Source organism: Ctenopharyngodon idella, chromosome 20 (assembly GCF_019924925.1).
Source record: "Ctenopharyngodon idella isolate HZGC_01 chromosome 20, HZGC01, whole genome shotgun sequence".
Taxonomy (NCBI): domain Eukaryota; kingdom Metazoa; phylum Chordata; class Actinopteri; order Cypriniformes; family Xenocyprididae; genus Ctenopharyngodon; species Ctenopharyngodon idella.
The window spans coordinates 23,737,270-23,758,171 of record NC_067239.1 but is presented as its reverse complement, the minus strand read 5'-3'; the positions used below and the strand labels follow the sequence as shown (position 1 = coordinate 23,758,171).

The following is a 20,902-nucleotide window of genomic DNA, read 5'->3' as shown; positions in this document are numbered from 1 at the left end:
TCATGAGTTCGCAGAGATTGCCCTCCAGCGGTGAACCATTGGAATTTTGAATCGTTTCAAAACAGTTATGATGTAACAAAGACTCGTTTAATAAAATCACATGAATTTGGCAGTTTGATACACGCTCCGAACCACTGATTAAAAACAAAAGATTCATAAAAGTTTCGAAGCTTCTCGAAGCAGTGTTTCGAAAGTGCCCATCACTAGGTTAAAATATCTGATTTCTCTGGATTTAAACATTGTTGGAAACATTTGGGATAATGTAAGTAAACAAGTCAGCAAAATATACAACATTGTTTTAGTGGTTTTTGGACATTTTTAAATCCAAAAATCTTACATATTGTGCCTTTAATATTAAATGTCCAGTGATTTACTGATGAACTGTGGGCTATTTGTAGTAGAGTAGGGTAGGCAATTTCAGACAGGCTAGCAAAAGCAAGCTAGCTTTGAAAGCATAAGATCACACAATCCCTTCAGAGCTCTCTACAAAGCCATGCCTCCTCCAAAACGCATGGGGTAAGTTTTCACAACCAGAGCAGATTCTGCAAAGCATCACAAGCAACAGTGTTAAATCTCAAAGCACATAACATTACAATAATAATGAACGTAAACAGCTTAGAGAGCTCTTATTGTACCACCGGACTGCTGCAGATTCATTTCAGCGTTGATAGTGTTGACATAGAAACGCAAAAATCCGAGTCTAAGGATATGAACAGCTCCAGATAGAGCGTCACGGGTTGCCATCTCAGAATTACGGTGGCTTGAAGGCAGCATAAGCTCGTTGTTTTGGTTCTGTCAGGACCACTATCGTCAAATATGATTGATAATTGCATAGAGTTTGTATTGGCGGTATGGTTCTGTTCTGGGCAAGAACTCCCTGCGCATCCATGCAGCCTAGCGTGGATAAGAGCAGGGAGAGCAGCAATAACCCTCCTAGGGTAAACAGAACAGAACCAACATATGCAGATATAATTAATGTCAATAATTTAATATGTACACATATTTCAAGAATTAGTCTGATTCAGGGGAGTCATAAGGCCAATCCTGACTGAAGAAAGGAGGAGCTGGGGATGGAGGAGGGTAATTAGCTCCTGAGAAATGCAACAGCTGCTGATAATACTGAGGAGCTTATATATGGATGCTGTGATAGGCTTCGTATTCCAATAGGTAGACGTGAGTCACCTGGGAGTCAGCTGATGCAAGCTTGACTGACGTGACCTGCCAGAACTGACGCTAACGCTGGATTTCAGGAGGAATTGTAAAAGGTGGCTGCTGTTTAAAAAAAAAAAACCTTGAGAAACCAGGATCAGCTGGGGGGCCAGTTCTCCTAACGAATGAGCATGGTGTGCTTATGATTCAGGCTGCATCACAAGTCAGAAATCAGATTGTGAATCGGTATAGCATTCAAATATTCCATCCAGTTCCTTTCGTTTGAAGATTGGATTAAAGATCAGATTCATCATGAATGGGTCCAGATGGGCACAGAATATGAACACAATGCACTTAGTGGTTTCCTTCATAATGGTTTCTGTGGAAAACTGCTTACCTGTACATAGTAGCCTATGCATCATCAATAAGGTGTATAGTGAATTTGGTCTTTTAATATCACTTACTACATTAGTACTTAGTACAAACCTGGTAGAAATGGGCATAACTGGCAGGCAATAAAAGAAAAGCCTCAATTGCTTCTGCCCTGTGGGTGGTCGTTCCTATAATGGTGTGACAGCACATGAAAACCTGGGTGAGACCTGGGCTGGGCGATATGACCAAAATCTTATATCACGATAATGATATATATCACGATATAGTTATTTTTGCTTTAAATAAGATTTTTATGATATCAAAATTTTCCATATCATTGAAATTTCATAATTATCATCAATTGATGAAAATTAATACTAGCCTAAAAAACTCTCAAGCTTACTGAAGACAAATAAACTGTGATAAGGAAAGAGCAAAGAAAACATACTACAATAGAACAAAGACAGACGAAATAGACCTACATGAAAAAACTTAAAGCACTAGAAAATGTATAAAGTAATCAAAGATATAAAAAACAATGCATAGTCTTTACTGTGTAAATTAAATATACATTTATTCTTATTAAAGTTACAAAAGCAAGCAGTGAGAGATTTTCTCTTTTTTGTTGTTTGATTAGCATTAATAATGACAGCAGGTAAATTTGACTGCACCGATCCATTAACTCGAGCTTGTCTTTCTCAACTGCACCTTCACTTAAGACATAAATAGCTCTGTTTACTTGCAAATACGTGGTCACTTTGGCATATAGGTATGTGTATTTACCCGTTCAAGCCCAATTAGGCATCAAAAAGTACTCCGTTCAGCCCTTAAGTGCTCACATGCATGAATTCATGCATTTCATCACTGTGAAGTGTGAATAGTGCAATATATTTACATACTACAATATATACGATATAGCAAAATCTCTAACGATAGACATTTTATCTCATGGTAACGATATATATCGTCATATCGCACAGCCCTAAGAATCAGTATGTAGAACACATCAGTCTTTTTCACTGTTTGCTTGCAACATCAACTACTTTATTCAGTGTTTTTTGATCATTGTTGTAAATGACATAATGACATTACATTTTTACACTGATACAGAGAATACACAAATTAATTCATACAGTAAATGCAGCCAATAATTACTACTTTGTAAACTGTTTAAATTTAATTTTATGGCAGTTGTAAACTTAAAGGATAGCTAAAAATTAAAATTCTGTAAACATTTACTCACCTTCATATCCTTGAAAACCTATATGAATTTCAGTCTTGAGGTTTAGAATGGCAAGAGGGTGAGTAAATAATGACATCATTTTAATTTTTGGTTATATTGGCTTTAAGTTATATATAAAAAATTATAGTGTCAACACACAATGAAAACATTCGATGAGCACGATATGCAAATTTCAAACCAATTTAATTTGGTAACATGTAATAGTCAATAAATGACATCCATTTAGGTTTTACAGTAAAATGCGAAATCAACGTAGTAACAGAGAAACATTCCAACCCATGGAAATGAAATATAAAAACCCTGTTTACCATATTACTAATGATCTTTAGAGTAAAAATATTTTCTGATGAGAAAATAATATAATATGGAAGGAAAACAAAATAATATGGAAGAGAACAAAATCTAAAAAAATGATTAGCATGTATTATCTACTACTATGATTTTTTTCAGTCTACATGGAATATTTGTCATAAGAAAGTTAACGGTTATTTTCTTAATTTCTTGCAGTATATACTTGGTTGTTTTATGTAATCAAAGTGCAGTTTTTAACTAATTTAACAAAGACATCTGCGACAAAAATGCTGATATCCTCAGAGTCTGAATCAATGCGTTTTATCAGCTGACTAATGCAATGGCATTTTGAAGCTGAATGCATCAGAACAATAATAACGAAGCCCTAAAAATAGTATGGAAAATATACTGTATGGACATATTGTGTCTTTAGCCGTCTCATTTCACATCAGTTCACATGGCAAGGCATTTTCTGGTTGTTTCTAGGTGCTTTCTGGGACCATTAGTGAAAAGAATTTTCTTAGGTTTGAGAAGTAAAGCAAAATGTTTTTTTTATAGTAGAATAGTGTATTCCTTCATTTAATGGTGATTTCAAGAATTAGTTTCTTTAAAAGCTATTTTGTTAAGTTTAATCAATCCTATTCATTGACAAGCCTGTCAGATATGATTAAGAATGATAGTGTACCCCTTTCTGCCTAAACAAAACATGATTGGCTTACCTTTGGTTTCATTACTTTTCACTTCAGGTTCAATGTGCTAATTATTCATACCATATTCTGTACATTATTACATCATTCATCAAGCTGATTAAAGCATGTGAAGCAAATGAAAAGGCATTCATTTCAAGTATAAATTTTGTTAGAAAAACAAATCATTTAAACAGACCGTGAGAGGTGTGCTTTTAAAGCTATCATTGGAAAACGAAGGGTCTTTTAGTGTATTGTCTGGTGAGAGACAAGGTTGTTATTCTGGCTCCTGTGTGCTGTAAACTGCATTATGACAAGGACAACAGAAGGCAGGCAGTCAGGCATCCAGTGCATTCTCCACTTCCTGCAACTGGGGCATTGATTTGCAGGGGACGTCACCTTTCTGTCACAACGGCATCAAAGCATCAGAGAAAAGACGTGGGCATTATATCAAACTGCTGAAAAAAGGGATAAACTGCTGAGGGAAGTCCAACGCCATGAGGATCAGCTACCGACAGAGTGCAAGAATTTTTTTATACCATTTGTCAGAGACTCAGGAGATCAGAATGGGGAATTTCTGGTCATTCATTCGAAACCTAACCCTGAACCCAAGGAGATGCATTTGGAACTTTATTCTAGCTTTTGTTGATGAGATCTAGAACACCACAACGCCATTCATTAACGCCAAAGCTGAAGATAAGTAAGATTCATTTAGCCTACTCACCCAATTGTGGTTTAAAGCATTTTTTTTCTGGGGAAAACAAAAAAGATATTTAGCTAAATGTTTTTAGCACTTTATTTTATTTTATTTTTTGGGGGGAAAATCCACTTTCATTATATCATCATTCTGCTAAATGTTTTGCCTTCCAAGAAAAAAAAAAAACTATAATTACTATAGTGATAATGTGTCTATTGTACATTCAGGTTGCCATTCAGGTAAAATTGTGATCTCCATCAAAATAAGTGTAAACTATTCAATATATTCAATAATATTTAGCTTTCATTGTGCTAGCATTGTTTAGAGTATTAACATGCTTCTTTCGAGAAAAAGAAAAAGAAAACAAAAAAACAGTAGCATTGTACAGTATATTTTCATTTTTGGTCATCGGAGAGCTTTTTTTTTTTTTTTTGATGTACTGTAAGCTAGTAGTCTCAGTTATTTAAAAAGAAACACCTAACATTTTATAAACCCAGCTTGCTTTAGCATTATTTCTTAGAACTTCCATTACTGTCCAACTTCCACAAAACATCTAATATTTTTGGAAAACTTGTATGCACACTATAATCAAGTTATCTTTACCAACTGCGCACTTTCTTCTTTAACCTTTAGGAGTTCAGGGAATGTCTGCAGGCTGATAACATGCAAAAGGCTACTATATTAAATACATAAAGGTAAAATGACATTAAACGTCAAATGAGTACAAAAAAAAAAGACTGTAGACTGAAACTTTGGGAGACACCTTCAATGTAATGTCTAATTTATAATCATTGCACATGGCCCAAAACTATCATGCTACGTATTTTATAATTATGTAAAAAAAATTCAATAGTCTCAATTAGTGCATCAGTGTCTATTCAATTTAATAAAAAAATAACAATGTAGATGCACTCATGTTGTGTATATTTATCTATATATCCTTGTTTATCTGTGACTGTGACCATGCTGTTTCAATTAGATGTGTTTACTTACTGTACAAAAACTAAATGAGAAACAATAGACTTACAATAGATTTACCACTTAATTCTTTTATACACAGAAAGATCAAATTAAAAGGAGTTGTGTTTGCAGGGTTTGTGAAGTTGACGGCAGTAGTATACAACAGCAAAGTTAGGTGGTGTGAATTGTTGATGTCTAAATTGCACAATAATAAATTGCCCGGTGTCCTATCACAGGCCCATTGTGAGTTCCTGTCATTTGCTCATATCTCAATTGGAACTTCATTGGCTGGTCTCTTTTTCAGGGTGGCAGAGATGGAGTAGAACCTGGGAAAAACAAGACAGCTGCATTCAATAGTCTTCAGTCAATCAGTTGTTTTCCTGCAGAGTATGCTAACCAGCTAAAACCTGACCCCCTTGAACAGAGCAAAACGCATGCGTCTCGATACACATTTTAAAAGCGGTTTTTAACTGTCTTAAAAATAGGTGTCTTACAACTCTAATGGAATGAGAGACAGCGAGATGCGGCACAGCAGCAAAAAAACATCCACCCACAGTGGGATACGCATTTGCATACTGCATTTGATCTATAATATGATGATATAGCGCAGAGGAAGAAATTATGAGCATTTATAGACAATGTACTCAAGTATATCATAAACTGAACACACTTCTTCCTAATATATATATATATATATATATATGTGTGTGTGTGTGTGTGTGTGTGTGAGAGAAAGAGAGATCAGAAGCCAGTTAATCCCTTATTCCTCCAGATTTTGAAGGGTGCACATACCTTGAAGTCTTGTAATGTTTCTTTTTACTCCAAGAAGCACAGTTCTTCTTACAGTCAATGACTTGATATATGATTGGATTGTACATGGCAGAGGACTTGGCCAGCAAAGTTGGCACAACAGAGACTGGGATAGGCACTGAATCAGGCTCTCCAAAAGCAGACACCACTGATACCACAGCATAAGGGATCCAAGCTATTAAAAACCCTGCGCAGATCAACATCGCCACCTGGAGAATGCAAACAGAACCACATGAAATATGACATGGCATTTCCACATAGCATTTCTGATTAATGAAACACACAAACCTTAGTCAACTTCATCTCCAGGTTGTGCTTGTTCTTATTCTGTGTGTCGAAATGAGACACTTCTTTGGCTGAGGATTTTACCTTGAAGATGATCATGACATAGGAGAAGACGATGATGCCAGTGGGGAGGATGAGGCAGAAGAAGAGCATGCACATAACAAAGCTCTGGCCAGACACAGAGGCCTGGGCCAGCCACCAGTCCAGCGTGCAGGAGGTGCCAAATGGCTCAGGTGCGTAGTTGCCCCAGCCTACCACTGGCATGGTGGCCCAGAAGGCAGCATAGATCCACGTGAAAACCAAAGCGAGAAAGGCATGACGCCGTTTGAACCATGTACCTGATGGCCAAGTAAATTCATGTTAGTCAGAACGACGGATAGAACCAGAGATAGACAGACAGACGGATAGATAGATAGACAGATAGATAGAATGGCAGACAGACAGATAGATAGAACGCTAGACAGACAGATAGAATGACAGAGAGAACGCCAGACAGATGGATAGATAGAACAACAGAGAACGACAGACAGAGAGAACGCCAGACAGATGGATAGATAGAACAACAGAGACAGAATGACAGACAGATAGAAGGACAGACAGACGGGTAGATAGAATGACAGAGAGAACGCCAGACAGACGGATAGATAGAACAACAGAGACAGAATGACAGAGAGAACGCCAGACAGACGGATAGACAGAACAGCAGAGACAGAATGACAGACAGATAGAAGGACGGACAGGCGGATAGATAGAGTGACAGAGAGAAAGCCAGACAGACGGATAGATAGAACAGAGATTGAACGACAGACAGATAGAACGACAGACAGATGGATAGATAGAATGACAGAAAGAACGCCAGACAGACGGATAGATAGAATGACAGAGAGAACGCCAGACAGACGGATAGATAGAATGACAGGGAGAACGCCAGACAGATGGATAGATAGAACAGCAGAGACAGAATGACAGATAGAAGGACAGACAGGCGGATAGATAGAATGACAGAGAGAACGCCAGACAGACGGATAGATAGAACAACAGAGATTGAACGACAGACAGATAGAACGACAGACAGACGGATAGATAGAATGACAGAGAGAACGCCAGACACACGGATAGATAGAATGACAGAGAGAATGCCAGACAGACGGATAGAACAACAGAGACAGAACGACAGACAGATGGATAGATAGAATGACAGAGAGAACGCCAGACAGACGGATAGCTAGAATGATAGACAGACAGATATATAGAACGACAGAAACAGAACAACAGACAGATAGAACGACACAGAACGACAGACGGACAGATAGAATGACAGAGAGAACGCCAGACAGACGGATAGATAGAACAACAGAGACAGAACGACAGACAGACAGATAGAATGACAGACAGATAGATAGAACAACAGAGACAGAATGACAGACAGAACGACAGACAGACGGACAGATAGAACGACAGAGAGAATGACAGACAGACGAATAGATAGAACAACAGAGACAGAACGACAGACAGACAGAGAGATAGATAGATAGATATACAGACAGATAGATATACAAACAGATAGATAGATAGATTTTTAATTACCATATCTTAAATGACAGATTTTCAAGTAGCGGTCTAAGCTGACAATCGTCATGGTAATGAGACTTCCGCATCCGAAGAAAAATCCAGCCCAGCCGTAGTAGCAGCAGCCCTGCCAGCCAAACAGCCAGCGATGGGCAAAACTAGACACTATGAAGAATGGCTTTCCAGTGACTGACGAAACAAATAAAAAGAACCGTGTGTCAAACAAGCCTTTAGATGAAAGAACATGTTTATTTTACAGTGATCTCTCAGATGGCATTCCCAGAAACGTTCTCAGAAATTCAAAAGTAATGTTCCATTAATAAAGGTTAAATAGAGAAAGAATAACCCAATGCTTTTTCTAGCATTCACATAACCAAGGAAAAAAACTGACATTTTGAATATTCTGAGATCATTCAGAAATACATTTTTTATAACATAATGAGAACGTTAGCAAAACATCATTACAACATATTGTTAGTAGGGCTTTTATATGGAGAAACAGGAAGCAAACCAAAACTGCCTGAGAATCGGCAGTATCCATTTTTGCTATGATCTTAATAAACTTTGCATGTTATTAATAACAGAGGGTCAACAAAATGTCAGATCTACTAGAGATTCTTGAAAGCCTGTCTGCTAACTGCATATGAAACACTATGAGAAGCCAGAGGTGGAAAGCATACTCTGACCCCAAGTCTGCGTAAATGTGACGCACTAAAGCAGTCTGCCATGTGCATGACTCCTGATAAAACAAAAGCCTCATTATTCTAAAATACAGCGACGCCATCCTGGCTAATAGGCGACAAGACAGGAAAGGCAAAAAGGCAGTCTCATCCAAAGGCATTTTTGAAGGAATGAAATCAATTTGAACTCCTGATGGTACACTGAAAAGTGAAAACAAAATATAATTCATATCCAAAATGCTATGGATATGCTGAACTTACTGTAAACAACTCAACTGGGTGATTCTGAAGCATTTAAAATGATAAATCATATTTGATAAATTCTCTTGTCCCTGTTGTTCGATGTTAAATTACTTTATTTCTGGCAGTAGTTTAAGAATTACACACTCCACATTTAATTAGCTGGAATGAACTTGAACATGAGCTACATAGAAGGTCATTTGTTCTGTAAATCTTAAAAAGTGAGCTATTTCCGAGCGTAGGCTATAAAGATGATGATGACTAAACAGATTTTTATCAAATCTATTTAAATAAAAACTGGACTGTTTGCAGCAGTTCATTCTTTAAGATATGTAATAATCATCAAGGGTCTCAACGGTCACTGCTCTTCTGAGGCAGCCACACTAAGCATCCACTAGGTGGGGCTAGAGTACAAGTGTGAATACAAATTTGTTGAAAGAGAGTAAATCTTTGTTGGAAATCTGAGTCACGAGCCCCAGTGAAATACCGCTATACCCAGGCAGGCCTAAAATATTACTGATAAATCCTTGTCTGGGGATGGGGATTATTGTATACCGTCCTGAGAATAATTTTCCCTGCACATATTTCAGCAATCATGTGTGTTTTCTATTAGCTGCTAAAAATTAAACTAGCGATGCCAAATTCGCGAATAATCGGCAACTACAAGCTACCAGAGTTGATTTGTGTTAAAACTAACAACTTTTTCTTGTTATATGAAGGTCACATTAAACTCCCAGTCATCATTTTGTTCTTTCTAAATGTCTTTTAATCATAAATGTTATTGTTTTAATTATTGTCGTTGCATTTTAAAAACTATGATCTAAACAGAGTAATCATAATTGATTTACTGTATATATTTATTGTGTGGAAATTTTATTTTACACAAATTTCAATACATGTACTTGATTGTGTTCATGTTATGTGAGTCACTAAATTAAGAAAAAGATCACGTCCAAAGGAAGTTGAAGGAAAAGATAGTCTTTACAGTAGTCAATCATGGCAGGAATTTGATCTTTTGTTTACTTTTTGTAACTTCAGGGCTTAAAATGGTGTATGATTTATACAAGTGCTTTTCAATACAGCAAATAAATCATCCAGTCATAAAGTGCTGAATAACCTTGATTTACTGCCACATTGTTGACTCCAAACATAATGCTATACACACTATATACTGAAAGCTGTATATTTTCAACACACAACCAAATAAAATCTTACATAACAACAGAGAGATCCTTTCAGATATATAATACATAATTTAAGTTTTTGAAAAAGCACATCTGACAGATTAAGACATCATTAGCAGCATTATATCAAGTCATCTAAACTCACCTGATATGCCAAAGTCGAATACAGCTAGATTCAGTGTCATGAATTCTGGTGGTTTTAACTTGCTCTTGCGTTTGGCGGTGGTGTATATGACATAACCATTTCCAGTGGCTGACAAGATACCTGTAAAAACATAAGACAACCTGTAATACTGCGTGTTTAATCAGATGCTGTTTTTACCGCCGAGGTGTTTGAGGGTTGTGTATTTATTGAAATACAAAGACAGCACATTAAGACTCCTGTTGTAACATAGAGAACTAATAAGAGTCAAAGGTTACTGGTTTTTCCATTTCTCAGGGAAAGGGTGAAAAAAGGTCACCATAATGAAAGAGCAGTATGACAATTACTATTTTCTTATTAGAGCCACGTACATTCAAACAACACAATGATTCCACTCATGTTATTCATTTTTCCTCCCTTTATGACCTGGATTATATGCTGCAAGTATGTGCCTTCTATATTTATTAAACCAGAAAGGGCTTTGAAAGTGCAATAAAATTGAATTCAATAAAACATGAATTACTCATAAATCTTATGTTCAATTCCTAATGTGCATGAACACATGAACATTAGATTACAAAAACAGAGAATATTGTGTGCTCCACATAATTTCACATTTTGGCCTGTGATGTCAGCTGACTGATGCACCATATCAGAGAAGACAGTTTATTTCATGTGACTATTCAATGAACTCTTTCACTTTCCTCATATGATCATGAATCAATGTGAATGGATCACGCACATTAATATTATTAACGGAAACATTGTTTCTACAGTTTGTGTTCTTAAACAGATAGTCTATCCATAAATGAAAACACTGTTGTTGCCCAAAAGTTATCCACCAAATGTGAACTAAAAACTGAACGGAACATACTGTAACTGACATTTGTTGATTTGTATGTGTTTCGGACTAAATGTCTATGAAACACCTTCTGACTGTTCCCTTAACATGAGTGGAGGAGAACAGACTGTGAAATACAGTGCGGAAGAACTATTGATTCAATCTTTTGATTGAAACACACATCTTTCAGGTCAAATGAGACACAATGTCACAATAAAAGAGAGATGCAAGAACTGTGGAATAAATAATATTGTGCTGAACAAAAAATAATTATAAAATTATATGTTTCAAAAGTGTACTGCACAAAATACAGACATGGAGTTGGCAAAACCTGAATTATTTAAAAAAATAAAACACTATGCAGATTGGACATAGCTAACATTCTCTTGGAGAGGTCATGTCAGTATTATAGACAATTAAAAACTGGCCAAAATGTAAAAAATGTTTATTCAGGTTTGGAGGGAAATTTATAAAAAGAGTAAAAACAAAATACCTAGACACAATAAGGTATTTGCAATTCATAAAGGCAAAATGCAAAAATTAGTTTAGCAAAAACGGTAACACTTTACAATAAAGTCACATTTGTTAACATTTGTTAACATGAACTAACAATGAGCAATACATTTGTTACAGTATTTATTAATCGTTGTTAATGTTAGTTAATAATAATAATCCAGCTGTTCATTGTTTGTTCATGTTAGTTCATAGTGCATTAACTAATGTTAACAAATACAACATTTGATTTTAATAATGTATTATTAAATGTTGAAATAAACATTAACTAAGATTAATAAATGCTGAAGTATTGTTAATTCTTAGTTCATGTTAACTAAAGTAGTTAACTAATGTTAACTAATGAAACCTTATTGTAAAGTGTTACCACAAAAACTATAAGGTTTTGAGTCAAAAGTCCAAAAGAATATGTTGCCTTTTACATTTTTTGCTGTTTTATGATTTTTTTTTGTTGTTTTTTCACACTATTTGTATTTTCCTGAAAACCCTATAACAATGTGCCTGCTTATAATATGTCAAAACGCTTTTAATTAACTAAAACTCTATTTTTTTCTGCTGCGATAATGGTGCAAATGTTTAATAGATTATTCTGGTAACCAATACTTATATATGTGACTACAGAGAAACTGACCTCAAAAACATTCAGGGGTACCAATATATATTAGTTCTAAAATGCACTAGATGACACCGCTCAACACGAACTCCCCTACATGACAGACAGAGGATGACATTTCAATGACACCATGAGTGGATTGAACATGTCATCCTCAGTGACAACAGCAAGGCAATACGGTATCTGTCGGGTTTTAACAAATAAAGGGGAAAGCAGGTTTTTACGCAAGTCATTTTTTGGTTCTTGCTTATAAATTGAACACGTTTAGCCTTCTGCATCATTAACATTTCATTTAGAAGGAATTAAATACATGAAGGCAAATGAAACATTCATAACCACGGCTGTTGCTAGAGGGGAGAAAGGTGGTAATGATTCTCAGGGCCCCCAGCTGTCAACCAAGGGGTCCCACAACAACAACCTCCACCAGGGCCCTGGACACCCTAGCTACGGCCTGTTCATAACACTTTGGTAACGTTCACACTGTCAGTCCAAATCAGAATAAAAGAAGCGTATTTGGCGTGCTGTCTGAGGACAGGGCTCCGAGCTCAGTATTTTGGCCCGAACCCAGATTACTCCCCCTGTATCCCTGGCTGTGATAAGAACCAGCCAAGAGTGAGGAGTTGGGGTGGCAGAGGGATGCTGAAAAACTGTCGAACATAGGTGAGTCGGCTGCGTATATATATATATATATATATATATATGCCTCCTCTCGTGCTGATTGGATAGATCATTTGAACGTGTTCCTCCCGAACTTTGCTAATAAAACATCATATCACAACTGTTCAGATCCGATTTGTGTGTCCCATGCCGCTCTTTCATTTTCCAGAATATCTGCATTGGTTTCTATAGCAATGACGTTGTGTTGGTAGGTATACGCCGAAAACAACAACCGCAACATGGAGGGGTTGGCAATGCAGATGTTATCTTATTTACAGCATGCATATGCGGTGCTTTTTTTCCGTGTCCATGTTAACAGGTTAGAGTGTTCACACTGCACACCAATGCAATCCGGGCATGCATTCCAGGAGCGGTGCGTATGCAGCAGTGCAGCGATCGTAAAGTTGACAGTGCATTCTTAAAAAAACATGGATTCACGAGTTCACACTTACAAATAATCAGATATATTTGGTGTGCTGTCCGAGGAGAGGGCTCCGAGCTCAGTATTTTGGCTTGAACCCAGAGTACTCCCTCCGTATTTCTGGTTAGGAAAGTAACCAGGCGAGAGTGAGGAGACGGGGTGGTGGAGGGATGCTGAAAGCTGTCGAGAAACATAGATGAGTCAACTGCATATACATATATATGTATATATATATATATATATATATATATAGGTGTCCACTCATGCTGATTGGGTAGACATGTTGATTGCTGATTGCTGGCTGCTGGTTGGAATGACATGATTATTAGTTAAATCATTTGAACATGTTCCTCCCAAACTTTAAAAAAACATGATTTGACACGAAAATGTAGTAATTTCACCATAAATGCATATAATTTAAACTCTACTGTTTCACAGTCAACACATGGCTTTTTGTCCAGGGTAAAACTACACCTTACCGTTTTGTCAACTGTAAGTTTTAAATTAAAATGTTTGTGATTTTAATAAGACAAGTATATGTTTAAATGTTTTGCCACTTGCTTGAGCAACATAATATAATATCTAGAAGTAATTAATTGAATAATAGGCTTAGGTTGTTTAAATGTAGTGCATTTAAACGTGAATACATCTATGAAATATTGTATAACTACTGTGTACAAACAGAAAAAATAATTTTCAGTAACAAATGTTGGATTTTAAATAAAAATAATGAACAAATGTTGTGTTTGTGGTATACAGTCGCGGATCAGTTGCGAACTGCAAACGCGTCATATGTAAAAGCACATGAGCCCATGATGCTTCTGCACCGCATACCGCATACACACTGCAAACAGAATATGTGTGAACTTGGCGTGAGGCAGCGGCAGAAACATAGGAGGCTTGTATGTGCGGCTTTATTCCGTGCTGTCGTCTCCACCGGTTTCAGAACATATCTCTGTTATTTTGTCATTTTCTGCTCGTCCAGCACTTTGCAACAACACAACCTTGTTTCTACAGCGACTTTCAGCATGTTTCCTATAACAACGTCTGATGTTTATGTTTTACGTGGCATGGAAAAATTCACATAAATCACTCGAAATGCAATCAGAGCAGTCAGATTGAAAGAGATTTCCAGAAATGCGAGATTTCTAGAATTTTAAACCACATGTGAATGTAGCTTGAAATGGACTTGTGCATTTTATGTGATTTTTTTGCCGTTCGCACTTGCTAAATCTGATCAGATTTCAATCGGATATGCAAAAATCGGATTTGGGCTGACAGCCTGAACGAGGCTCTAGTATCCTTAACTGAAAAAGCTCTATCATGTGCTTATATATTTTATATGTACATATAGGCTAATATTGTTAATCAATACAAAACATCCTCAAACACTAGACATATGCTTTGAATATTGATAGTCTCAGAGCATATTAACACACCACAAACAAGACAAAAAATATGATATGGTAATATATGGAGTTTTAAATAAAAAGCCATTTTTAAAATGCACCATATTATCAGTGAAATAAATATGTATGCTAGGTGTGGATTCTTCCAATACACTGGACTTGCTGGACAATGATGAGGCAATAATGAATATTTGAGAGCCAAAGGTGCAAAAACTTACAAGGTTCTCATTAAATTATGCAATAATGAGAAGAAAAAAAAGTCTGGGTTTCTCTGTGAATGGTCAAATGAAATCCATCAATTTATAAAGCAGAATCTTTTCTTTTTGGCAATAGTGCACACCTATTTATAAAAACAGGCTCATTATATCCATGTTCAATTATGTTACAGTCTTCGTGCATCATTCATAATCAACCATCAGGGTTTGGACCCATTGCTTTAAAGATTATTAAGTCAGTGTGTCTACTCCCAATACTGTTCATTAGCTATATGTAGGCCTTACCGACCAACGCAAAGTTAAAATTGGTTCTTATGCAAGACTGTTATATGTTCAGGCAAGATTAAGTCAATAAATCTGATTGCAAAATCTCATTCTCAGACATCACTGAGAGTCAGTCAATCTGGTAGCTAAAATATCATAAAAATGTCATTATCATATCTTGTTATTTGAAGACATTTTACAAAAAAGTGAAACTTCTTCAAATAAACAAGAAATAAGTACAATCATACCCTCTAAAAATCTGCTATAACCTAATATAAAAATTTGAATTCAAGTTCATCACTGATCATATCAATCACAATTCACATGATGCTTGCAAAAAACTCTTCCACATGAACGTCCGCATTGTACACTTACCAATGATAAGGATGTAGAACGCCGCCACTATGTCTGCCTCCTTGGACAGCTTAGAGGCAAAGGGATCCCCTCGAAGAAGGTAATGTGGGACGTAGCCCGAGGGGATGGAGGTGTCATTCTCCATTAGGGCCTTACTAAGGAGTGTGATTAATTTCCTGCAGAATAAAAAAAATAAAAAAATAAAAATTAAAAGCTTAAACAGAAAAGTCTTTGAACTCAGTTTGAGACATAAGCTCGAGGGCAGCCATCTCCAACAGCTTTACGGTTCAAAAACCTCCTGCCAATGTTCTGACTCTCCAAATTAATCTCTACAAACCCTGTCATCTCTTATCGGCTGCTGGACTTGAAGACACTCCCTTCATATCAGAAATCAATACATGTTCGATCAAAATAAACACATAAATGATTATCCTTCACAAATTGGATGCCTTTGAGACAGTGGTGAAATAATGGCATAGAAATAAGACATGAGTCAGACCTGCTAGCATGTCATTTTATCAGCAGGTCCTCAGCAGGAACTAGAGCAATTTCCAAGGGTTAACGACAGGTCCTCTAACGATCTGCAATTTAGCGCCACATCAGACACGTCTCACTACCATAGATGAGTTCTACATACATTTACAGAGATATTACTGGGCAATGTTGATGCTTGTCCAAATGATTACCTTTAACAATTTAGGGAAAGCTTCTCTTTCCATTTTTCAAGTCATTTAATTGGACATAGTTCTGGGATAAATAAGTGTTTACCTACATCCATCTGTCCTACTTACACATTTTCAATAAGTTGTCACTGTAAATCACATCAGAATGCTAACAGCAGGGGTTTTCTTTACAGACATTCATTCATCAGTTCCAATGATAGTTGTAGATGGATCAAATTAATGCATGGATCAAATTAAATTATAAAAATGAATCAAGTAACATCCAGCAAAAGATGTTATTTTACAGATACATTATTTGGTTTGGCATTTTGAGGTTTTACTGTTATTATATTTTATTTAACATTGTAAAAAATCTTAATTTTGGAAATAAACAAATCAAAGACAAGTGTCAGAACATTTACATTTTCTTCGTAAGGGAATTTTGAAGATGTAAAGTACATCTGGGTTCTGATGTAACCTCAGTTCCCTTTCATCATTGAAAAATCTGCTACGTCAAGATTTATACAATCGCTTTTGTAGAGAAGGCATTTCCCACCAGGCATTTTAGGAGATATTAAAGTAGAACAGATTACTAGTACAAGTGACATAACTCACAATAACTGCTTCCCAGTGCAGTAAACATACACTTGATTTTGTAGCCTTGTCACATATTATTGAGTCTGGTACTTGCCTCCAATATATAGATTGTTTTTCCAAAAGGGTGAAGCCACATCAAAAGAATGCTATTACTTGACAGAGTGGCAAATAATACCTATCAAAGCCTTCAAAACAAACCTTTATACAGCTGAAGACAATGAATCATTCATCTAAATCCAATTGAAAACGAGCTCAAAAGGAAACAGTAAAGAACTGAGTTTCCTATCAACACACTGTTAACGCTTTCACTTTAACGCTTCTAGTGGATTTATAGATAACAAACAGTAGGCTCAACTTAATGAGCATTCACTATACTCTCTGGTGACACACAGCTTTTGAAATCATCTCCCGGGAGATCAGAGATGATGCTGCATCCTGCCAATTCAGAATTGTGAAAATGTGTGAGTTACTAAACCATGAATCTCCTCCCCCAGATAGGTTTTATGAAATAATGACATTTCTTAAAACAGACTTAAGTTCTAAGAGATGATCACTTGATGCATGCAATGATCATTTCAAAGCTGTAGTTAGTTTTTGAGATCCATTCCTAAAAAAAAAAGAAAAAAAAAAGAGTCCAATGTGCAATGAGGAACCTCTTAGACCTCTTAACAAGAGAAGTGTGACTTGCTATAAAAGCAGTGAAGGATAACCATTCCTTTGTTGCGGGAATCAGAGTGTGTTGCTATAGTGCACATCTGACTGATGTAATGGCTAGTCTGCCAGCACGTCAAACGTTTAATGCTTCTGTCAAAGTTGAAATAGAGAACATTTCAAGAACATTGAGACATTGTTAATAGATGATGTTCATTAATTTAATAACAATGTATTTCTGCTAAATCTATTTCAAACAAATTGTAATGCAATGTACTGTACTGACATCTTTAATCAGAGTGTCTGGGGATCCATCTATTACCAAACCAAAGCTGTCAGTCATCCAATCAGTTTTGTGTAATTCTCCTTCAGTAATAAACATGCACTATTTATTGGCCAATTCAGCTGAAATTACAACGAAAACCCAATATTAAACATGGCATTGTACAGGAGACTAATAGGAGCTAATTTATTAATAATAATAATAATTAAAAAAAAATCAAATTATTAAATTATTAAAGTTTAAACAACAATGCTAAGGATTTATGTGCAACTTCTGACAATTTTTAGGCATTTTGTGTCACAACATTATTTAGTCCTCACACATACACGATTGTAAACTAATAAAATCAGTAAAACAGACGCAACATGTGCACGCAACACAATAACAATCGCGCTCATGATGCCACTAATGTTTACTGAAAAACAAACGCTTACCTTGCTATGACTCTTTAACCATCCCGAGGGATTTAAGCACTTTTCTCCAGTCTGGAAATTATCTTAAAATTGAGTTGGTAACTTCTCCATAATCCACGTTTGTAAACCACACTGTACTGCGCCGGTGATGTTTCCGTCTGTTATTAAACGCTTCAGTTGAGGGGCTGTCGGTCTGGCTTCTTCTGCGCTCTCTCTCTCTCTCTCTCTCTCTCTCTCTCTCTCTCTCTCCCTCCCTCCCTCTGATGATGAAGATGATGATTGTGTCTCAGCCCGGTCTTCCAGAGTACTGTTAAACTTAACTGGGAAAAGCAATGAGCGATAATTTACAAGAATACCCCTCAGTTTATTAAGATATAGAGTGACTGGTCAATGTGTGGCGGCTCAGAAATCCATACGGTTTTCTTCATTATTGGCTGTGTAGCATAAGATTCGGTAAAGCTCCGCCCTCTTTATGTGATAGATCTGTCAATCAAGCAGTCATGTGGTAATAACACACGTAGATAAAACATACTATGGATGGATTAAAACAATGATATTAGATTAAAATAGTGTAACTTCTTACTAATAATTAGAAAGTTTTTTTATCAAATGAAAAATATAGGCTAGTAAAAAAAGAAAACTTTAAATCAACTTTGAAAGTTTGAGTTAACTTATCATTGTAAATAAATCGTACTTGCTACAGTGTTTTGAGTGAAATTATTCTTTATATAATTTATAAAGAATATCTATAATTTATTTTAAGGAAACATCTAAAAAATAAATATAGCAAGCAATTTCTTCTCTTTTAGACTGTGATTTTGTCAACTATGAGAATACACACTTTAAAAAAAAACATCTGAATATCTTGCAGTTAGCTGCTAGTTAGAAACAGCTAAAAACCAACATGCTAAATACACTTACATTTTTAACAGAAAAAGCAACCATTTGTAACACATAATGTAGAGCACAAACTATAGAAAACAGTTGGTTGATAGCAACATATACCACAGTATATTTTAATGCTATAGCCACAACCTAAACAACAAGCTCCAATGGTAACCTGCAAACTCCAACAACAGAAACTCATCTAATCCCCAACACAACAGAATAATAACCCCTAACAAGTCTCCTAACATTTTCACTTTTCTCAAAATAGCCTAAATGAAACAATTCTGACATTTACTCTCCCAATTCAGTCTCATGGAAACATGTTGGCAACTGGAAATCCCCTGACCAATTTTAGGCCTGAACAGAAATGAAATTGCATTTTGATTTGAAGCAAGTGGTTTTAGTTAAACCAACAAAAAATAATTTTAATATAAATGAAAAATTCTTTAATTTTAATCAATCCTTAAAGTCATGACAAACCCATATGCACCTTTTTGAATAAACTAAATTCAGCAAAAAGGAAATGTCCCTTTTTCAGTAAGCTGTATTTTAAAGATAATTATGTAAAATCCAAATAAGCTTTACATAATTGGAAAGGGTTTAAACAATGTTTTCATGCTTGTTCAATGAACCATAAACAGTTATTGCACATGCACCTGTGGAACATTCCTTAAGACACTAACAGTTAACATGCAGTAGACAACTAAAGTCACAGTTCCAATAACACTAAAGAGACCTTTCTACTGACTCTGAAAAACACCAGAAAGATGCCCACAGTCCCTGATCACCTGCGTGAACATGCCATAGACCTGCTGCAGGGAGGCACGAGGACTGCAGATGTGAACAGAGCAATAAACTGCAATGTCCTTAATGTAAGATGCCTAAGACAGTGCTACAGGCAGTGATCGTCCTTGCAGTGCCAAATCACTTGTAACCGTATGTCCTTCAAGATGTGTGCGAGAACTTGCAAGTGCCATAGTGGAAGAGTGCACTGTAAAACTCAATAAGTTCAGAATACTCAAAATATTTAAAGGAACACTCCACTTTTTTTTGAAAATAGGCTCATTTTCCAACTCCCCTAGAGTTAAACAGTTGAGTTTTACCGTTTCGAATCCATCCAGCCGATCTCCGGGTCTGGCGGTACCACTTTTAGCATAGCTTAGCATAGTTCATTGAATCTGATTAGACCGTTAGCATCTCGCTCAAAAATGACCAAAGAGTTTCGATATTTTTCCTATGTGGTCTTAAAAGTTTTGCAGCCCATCCTCAACCTCACCACAGGCTTCACCGCAATGGTTAACCTACAAAACATAACAGAACCCCCTGTAAATCCCAACATAACACAACATTAAACACTAACTTATGTCTCCCTATGTATATCTTGTGCAAAAACACACAACATAACACTTAATTTCAACATTTATTTATACACTCTGATGCAAAGCATGCTGGGAATTAGAAATCTGCTGCAACTCAATAATATTAAGTACAGCTTACTACAATGAATTTTTGAGTTCACACAACTTTTTTCTATTAAGTACAATGAACTTTCATTATTATTTAAGTGAAACAAACTCATTTCATTTAATTAATTTCACTGTTTGGTTTTCTCACAGCAAGAATTGGCAAATCTGCTGCAGTTCATGAAGATGAGATGCACTGTAGTACTTAAAGCAGCTGGTGTCACACCAGATACTGACCGCTACTTTTGATATCGACCCCCGCTCTCCTCTCATTATTGCATTTCTGTTTGTCAAGTTTATGTCTCAGTTGTTGAATCTTTTTATGTTCATAGAAATATTTACATGTTAAG

At 36.1% G+C, this 20,902-nt stretch overlaps 1 protein-coding gene across 2 annotated transcripts; it reads right to left on the bottom strand.

Annotated features, from left to right (window-relative positions):
• Positions 1–2,533: 2,533 nt before the first annotated feature.
• On the bottom strand, positions 2,534–18,603 carry opn5 (opsin 5). 2 transcript variants are annotated; one of them, XM_051876338.1, is made up of 7 exons: positions 18,223–18,603; positions 15,617–15,771; positions 10,312–10,431; positions 8,081–8,251; positions 6,578–6,831; positions 6,191–6,417; positions 2,534–5,724 (listed from the first exon to the last, which is right to left on the bottom strand). In XM_051876338.1, the coding sequence occupies exons 2-7, from the start codon at positions 15,738–15,740 to the stop codon at positions 5,661–5,663; spliced, it is 960 nt and encodes a 319-aa protein (XP_051732298.1). In that variant the 5' UTR covers positions 15,741–15,771; positions 18,223–18,603; the 3' UTR covers positions 2,534–5,660. The 2 variants fall into 2 exon arrangements, with proteins under 2 accessions (XP_051732298.1, XP_051732297.1); XM_051876337.1 differs by having other exon boundaries at positions 6,497–6,831; positions 18,223–18,598.
• Positions 18,604–20,902: the final 2,299 nt, after the last annotated feature.